Below are 7,122 nucleotides of genomic sequence, written 5' to 3'. Positions count from 1 at the left end.
CATGGCCACATGCTAAGGCCCTCGTACTTTATTAAGGACCCTGTTTTACTGCTGTCATTTCATTCTCGATCATCCCTTTTCCCATTACATTTCCACCCTACTTTCTATAGATGATAGCATGCGAATGCTAGGTTTTGCAACCCCCACTTTCACCTACTTGAATACTCAATATCCCTGTTTGTATTTGAGCCAGTGAACTAGTAGGCTTTGTTATCCAAGCCTGTGCATGATTGTGCATATGTCAGGCCAAGTACTACCACACTCCAATTTCATTAGTAGGCTACTCCAAAATGTGGTCTTTGGTGAGTGTACAAATCAATAGTGTTGTTCCCTCCCTTCAACCTACACTCGGGACCTTCAATGCAAAATTACAGTTTGCAACTTTGAACCTTATCATACAAGTGACTGGAGAGGCTGCTAAGCTTCCACATGAGGCACCTCACACATACCTCCAATAGCTCAATATATCATGAGAACCATGGTAGAATCTTTAATTAAGATTGGAATGACCTATAAAGTTATAGCAACTTATATAGGAAAAATGGGCCCAAGAGATATTATGCTCATCATGCCCTATAGAAGTAAGGACCAAGCTCCTTAAATAGGTCTAGTGGGGGAAGAGTTTGACTTTGACTAGGTAGCACCACCCCCATGACTTTAATTCTGACTATTCTGGGCACTGCAATCAGAGATGCCTACCAATAGCAAAGTTGATGAAGATTCGTGACTCATCAGATCAGAAAGAATTGTCAGAACAACATTTTCAAAACCAGAAAGCTGAAAGAGGCTGTTGAAGTTTGTATCTAACGATCAACTGTTCTGATCTACTGAAACAACAAAAATAAACCTGAGAGATGGCACACTCATCATACTCTGAAGGAAGGAAAGAATTGAGTTTAACTTGGACACTCATAGCATTGATTCTGACTATTCTTTGCACTGTGAAACAGAGATGTCAACCTACAACAACATTCGTCACTATTCATGATTCTCATATCATTAGAAACACGCAAAGCAGGTATCTAAAACGTCAACTGCTATAGTCCGCTGGACTGATGCACGCTTCTCTCCTTCAACACCATTTTAGCTTTGGATTGATATATCATAGATGCTTGCTTCAGGAATTGTCATCACTTGACGCATACACCATACTTTTGATTGAAGGCCAGCACTTTTGCAATTAGCTAATCCACCTTGTTCAAAAGACGGCTCAGTCTACATTGGCACAAAGGGCTTTGGACTCTCATAAGTAAAATAACTGAGCGTAAGCCAGTGGAATGAGATTCAAATTATTCATGTAACCAGCAGTGAATGACTAAAAGTACAGAAAAAGCGCTCAAGCCATTCGAGTTAAAGAAAAAGAACTGAAGGGTTCCTTTGGGAACGCCTAAAGCCAAAGAAGGAAAACAGAATCCATCAATTTCAAGTGAGCCAATCAAACCCACCACCTCTAAATATCTAAATCCTAAGCTAGAAAAAGGGGTAAAATCAAGCCTGTTCTGCCTCTCCTTTCAGTGACATTTCCAAAGTAAGGAGAAACAAATTATCTGATGCTATTTTACATGACAACTCACCCTGAACAATAAGATGAACACCCATTCTGGGAAACCTGCTCTATGGCAGAAGAAAAGAAGCAGTTTATACATATACCAAATGCAATTTAAAAGTGCCCACCAAACAGTCAAGATGGCTTGGGAACACCCCTCAAAAAACTGGTAGCTGCCAACACCAACCTGTTCTTAATCAAGGGAGTCCTGTTGCAAAATAATGCTGTGGAGGCTCTAACAACTCTGGTATCTCCTCGTTGAGGTCCCTCCTCTTGGATTTCCTCTTGCTGTGCCAGAACAGGACTATCTAAAGATATTACCAAAGATGCACGGTACATTTGGAGCCAAATTGCAGAGGCCCATGTAATATCTTTACACTTCTTCACCTTCACCTTAGACAGACTTGGACAACCCCTGGCAAATTTTTGAAGGCCAAAATCTGAAATGGGACAATTTTTTATGCAAAGTTTCTTCAGTGCTAAGCATTTCTCTGCAATGCAAGACAGTTCTCTGTCTCCTACTGCATCACTGTTGCAAAGTGCCATCCTCTCAAGACCTGTACAATTCAAAGCTATGAGAGCCAAACTTTTGGCTGTCACATTCACTCCTATAAGAACAAGCTCCTGGAGCTCAGTACAGTTTTTCCCAATGGCAAGCAGGGCCTCATCTCCCACCCTTCCAGTTCTTCGGTCATCTATGTGAAGCTTCCTCAATTTTCTGCACCCACTTGCAATTGAGCGATATCCGTGGTCAGAGCAATCAAAGGCCTTAGCTACATGAAGAACTTCAAGCTTCAAGCAGCATGCAATGGCTCTCAATGCAACATCCCCCATATTCAGTGTTTCCACATGGAGCTCAACCAACTCAGATAGATGTTCAGAAATTAGCTCAAAGAACTGATCCCACAATCCAGGGCTCCTGGCAAGAACCAAAGTTCGTATGTACTTTGATCCTACAATCAAGGTTCCAAACAGATGTCCACTAGTAATCTCCTTCAGACAAAGACGCTGCAACCTGCTTTTGCCAGCTAGAACAGGTGCTGGATTTTCTCGCAGTTTCCTCAGGCGCTTAATAGAAAGATCTTCCAAGTTGGGGCTGTTTTGCAACAGAAGATTCAACCCTAGAGATCCAAACCCACAGGAACCACAGGAAAACCTCTTCAAAGATCCATGAACTTTGGCAAACTGTCCAATTCCATCATCACTAATTGCCTTGCACCCCTTCAACTTCAACCTGGTCAAAAGCTTGCAGTGCCGGCCTATGAGCATAAGGCTTTTATCACCTATGCTTGTCTCCTTTCTGCCACATTTGAGAGATAGACAAACAATAAACTCGAACCTGATAGAACAGTACAAATGTTAATCATTCAGAGTATGAAGGTTATAAAAATATGGTAATAAATCGCTTAATTCAACTCAGATAACCAGTTGGGCAGGTTTCAAAATTTTTGAAAAATATGGATACAATGACAAGATCAGGTAGGACACCTCTCTCTTAAGAAGTCAACGTATTACTGTGGCTCATTACAAGGGACATATGACGTGCCTCTCAATTCAAAAAGGTCCCTGAGTTAGCAAAAACAACACATATTCTGTACATAGGTTGGCACTGTTACTAAAAATCTAAAGTCAGCCAAAAACATGTAGTTACAAAGCCACAAAAATAAGAACCAGCAAAGTGAAAATTAGAATGTGGCCATCATGACAGCTTCAGAAAGTGAACAAGTTTATGCTCTCGACATTGGTACTAAACACCTTCAGCACATGATTCCTCTTGCATCATCAGAACTGCGCCTATGAGACCAATTATGTTACAGGCAAATTGCTCAATCGTGGAGATCCTAGCATTTACAATGTCATTGATGACAAATACTGCTGTAAAAATCAACACGAGGACGGCAAACTTCTCAGACTGGCCACTTTTGAAAAGAAGACCACTCAATCCACAGGGAATACAAACAAATCTATTTAGCTACCCGTCGTGCAGAGAACCTACATAACATTGAGAACAAAATCTACCTGTTCATCAGGCATACAGTGTCACTCTCCAGAGTCTCTTCTGCACGGAGCGTGAGCCTGTCTCGGGCCTTCGACTCGACGTGATGCCACCGCTTGCAGACAAGGGAGCAAGCATTGCGGTCCTTGACAGGGAGTTTCTGAAAGATGCAGTAGAGGCACTCGTCCGACAGGAAGACTGTGAGATCTTGCTCGATTGTTGGGACAGGCTGCAAAATCATGTCCCTGCTAAGACTGCTGCTGGACAGGCCACCGCCAGGGCCTTTCTCCGCCGGTGAGATAGAGTGGCTGGGCGGTGCCGCGGACTGCGATGACAATGAGGACGAGCTTGCTTGACCCATCCAGGCTGCAGTGCGGGGAAGCGCCCTTGCCGGCTCGCGCTCGCGGAAGATGTTCGTACACGCGCTCAGAAGAGGGAGATAGAGGGGCAGGGTGTGGCGAACCAGATCCAAACGATGCTCTCTCTCTCTCTCAAAGATTGCAGGCCTTTGTCACGCAACTCCTCATGTCACAGAGGAAGAGGATGCCATGGAGAGAGAATATGCCCTTGCTTGAGAGGGGAGAGACTGACAGCACCATTTTTTTGAGAGAGAGAGAGAGAGAGGCCTGCACACAACCCAATAACTATTCAGAATGGAGTGCAGAACCGATCAGAGAGAATCCAGTCAAATGGGCTTTCGTAATAGATATGACAAACATGTGTACATATTACATAATATATCTGGGCTAATATGATGAACGTATATGTATGTGTGGCCTTCCCTCCTCGAAACCATTCTTATAAGACCACATCACACAAAAATCTGAAATACTTTTTTTTTTCTCCTTTTCAATGGTTAAGAAAGCGGCAGCCTAGTTGATGGGTAATCTAACCATGCGTGCGCAAGCGATCGGTGCTGCGTCTAGGAGGCTTGTCTCCCATCAATGTGGTAATCTTCGTCGCATTACTACAATGAGATTACTAGAGTAAATGTTTGGCATCATTTCATCTTCTTTGCCCAAAGGTATTTCAATCCAAAAGGGCATCATTTTTTACACAAGCCCCATTTGCCATGTCAAATGCAAAAGCCATTGTGACATGTAGTGTTAGGGCTAATTTTTTTTAAGTCCAAAAGTTCTTTGTAAATGAATGTAATGAACTAGTACATGTGCACTACTATAGCTCTGATTGTGTGGTAACATAGAAGGGAGATCTTATGAGTCATTTCCTTGAAATGTTATCTTATCTTTTTCTTTATTCTTACCAATTACACTTTCCACATAGCCCCTTCCAAACTTAGAGCCTTTAGGGCCCTTACAGATTGTGTGAACATCTATCTGCCTTGAACTGCAAAAGGATAAGCAAGATAACTTGAGTCTTGACCCGATCTCTCACAAGATCTACCTTTACTTTTCTTGGATGTACTTAAAAAGGAAATTATTTTTCTCCAAAAACCATGAAACTAATTGATACATGAAGACTTAAAATAGGTTGACTCATTCTCTTAGTCATAAAGTGCTTCAAAATAATTGAATAGTGTTCTACCACGTGTATTTGGTTATGTGGATGATAAAGGCTATAGTTATAGTCCTAGAACTTGTGTCTCCCCTTTTTGTTGACCCCTTGAAAAACTAGAACCCTCCGCCACTTCATAACAAGTTACAACTTTGTCCTTAAGCTCCCACAAAGCGACATCTCTCTCTCTCTCTCTCTCTCTCTCTCTCTCTCTCTCTCTCTCTCTCTCTCATATATATATATATATATATATATATATATATGTATGTATGTATGTATGTGTATATATATATATATATATATATATATATATATATATATATGTATGTATGTATGTATGTATGTATGTATGTGTATATATATATATATATATATATATATATATATATCCTCTCTCCCCTTTCATTACATTCTCTTACCTCTACTTTCTTATCTCATGTATAAGGAACCCTAGGTCGTCTCATGACAAAGCAGAATTGCAAAGAAAGCAAAGTTGTCGCGTTACCACGTGACAACTTCCAAGACCATGCCTTGCTAGCATCCTACCAACACCCTACTATCAACCATGCAACACAAAGACAGACCCCTCCATTGTCATAACTCCACCTAGAGTCATCATCTTGCCCTCAAATTCAAATTCTCAATGTGTTCTAGGCTTCAGAGACCGTGTGGAGATTCAACTTCTCCTTTAACCACAATGAAAACTATAAATAGTATAGATGGCCATGTTCCTCTCCTTTAAGACAATCAAAATCTACAACTAAAGAAGGTCTATATAAGTGGCAACACCATGCATATCTATGTAATAACAAGTTGATAGCATTATGTCTAGGTAAATCTTCATGGACTACTCCCCATTTATGCTTGACATTTTGGTAAGACAGAGTATAAACGGCATTTTTTGACATGGTGCCCTAGAGTAAAGAATATTTAGGTACTTATTTAGGATGCTCATGAATTCACCCCAAGTTGAATCATTATGGTAATACGTGCTAATATCAATTCTTATTTTTCTCCTTCGAAATCTAATTTTGAGTACAATCCTTTGCCATAAGGTCTAATGTGTCATGGACATTTATAGTATTATTCTATACTATTTTATTAATTTGGTTATAGGTTTGAGAGGTCTTGAACCTCCAGAGGGCCTCATGAACCTACACCATCATCTTCAAACCTTGACAAATCCCAAACCTAAAATTTTGCATTTTGGGTCTCTCTCTCTCTCTCTCTCTCTCTCTCTCTCTCTCTCTCTCTCTCTCTCTCTCTCTCTCTCTCTCTGCGCTAGTTGGTCACTTGGTAATAGAGTAGCCGGTGGTAGGACAAGGCTAGCAGGAGTGGTGACAAAACAACGTGAGAGAAGCAAAAGATGAAGGAGGAGGAGAAAAAGAAGCGAAAGAGAATAAGAGAGAGGTGGGGAAAAGAGAGAGGAGGAGGAGGAAGTGGTGGTGGTGGTGGGGAAGAGAAAGAGGGGAGGGGGAGAGAAGAGAGAACAAGAAGAAGAGGGGAAAAAGAGAGAGAACAAGAAGGAAGGAGAGAGAGAGAGAGAGGATGAGGGAGGTAGGGAAAGAGAGAGGAGATGAAGAAGAAGAGGGGGGAGAGAGAGTGGGGGAAAGAAGAAGAAAAAAGGGACAAAGAGAAAAGAACATGGGCATGAGAGAGAGAGAGAGAGAGAGAGAGAGAGAGAGAGAGAGGAAAATAAGAAGAGAAGGAGAAAGGAGGCAAAAAAAGGATGGAGAGAGAGAGAGAGAGAGAGTGTGTGTGTGTGTGTGTGTGTGTGTGTGCTGAGGAAAGTCGCATGGCAACTTTGCTTTTGTGATGATGAAGCTACTTCACGACACAAAGCAATCTAGCATTTCTTGCACACAAAATGCAAAAGGAATGCTAGTTCTACACTTATGTAAAATGTATTAATAAGAGGTATGATAGTCAACACTTACTGTGATGGGGAAAGAGAAAGAGGGGGAGGGGAAATAGAGAGAGAAGAGGAAGAAGAGGGAAAAAAGAGAGAGAACAAGAAGGAAGGAGAGAGAGAGAGGATTAGGAGGATGAGGGAGGTAGGGAAAGA

At 41.5% G+C, this 7,122-nt stretch overlaps 1 protein-coding gene across 1 annotated transcript; it reads right to left on the bottom strand.

Moving 5' to 3' along the window:
• Positions 1-1,250: 1,250 nt before the first annotated feature.
• Positions 1,251-4,291, bottom strand: LOC148012517 (F-box protein SKIP2-like). Its single transcript, XM_087669111.1, has 2 exons — positions 3,566-4,291; positions 1,251-2,885 (listed from the first exon to the last, which is right to left on the bottom strand). The coding sequence occupies exons 1-2, from the start codon at positions 3,901-3,903 to the stop codon at positions 1,682-1,684; spliced, it is 1,542 nt and encodes a 513-aa protein (XP_087525237.1). The 5' UTR covers positions 3,904-4,291; the 3' UTR covers positions 1,251-1,681.
• Between the last annotated feature and the right edge of the window lie 2,831 nt (positions 4,292-7,122).

Source organism: Lygodium microphyllum, chromosome 27, assembly GCF_053477565.2.
Source record: "Lygodium microphyllum isolate KBCC chromosome 27, Lygodium_microphyllum_v1.1.10, whole genome shotgun sequence".
In the NCBI taxonomy this organism is placed as follows: Eukaryota; Viridiplantae; Streptophyta; class Polypodiopsida; order Schizaeales; family Lygodiaceae; genus Lygodium; species Lygodium microphyllum.
The sequence above is the reverse complement of the archived record's forward strand: the minus strand, read 5'-3'. Positions and strand labels throughout refer to the sequence as shown.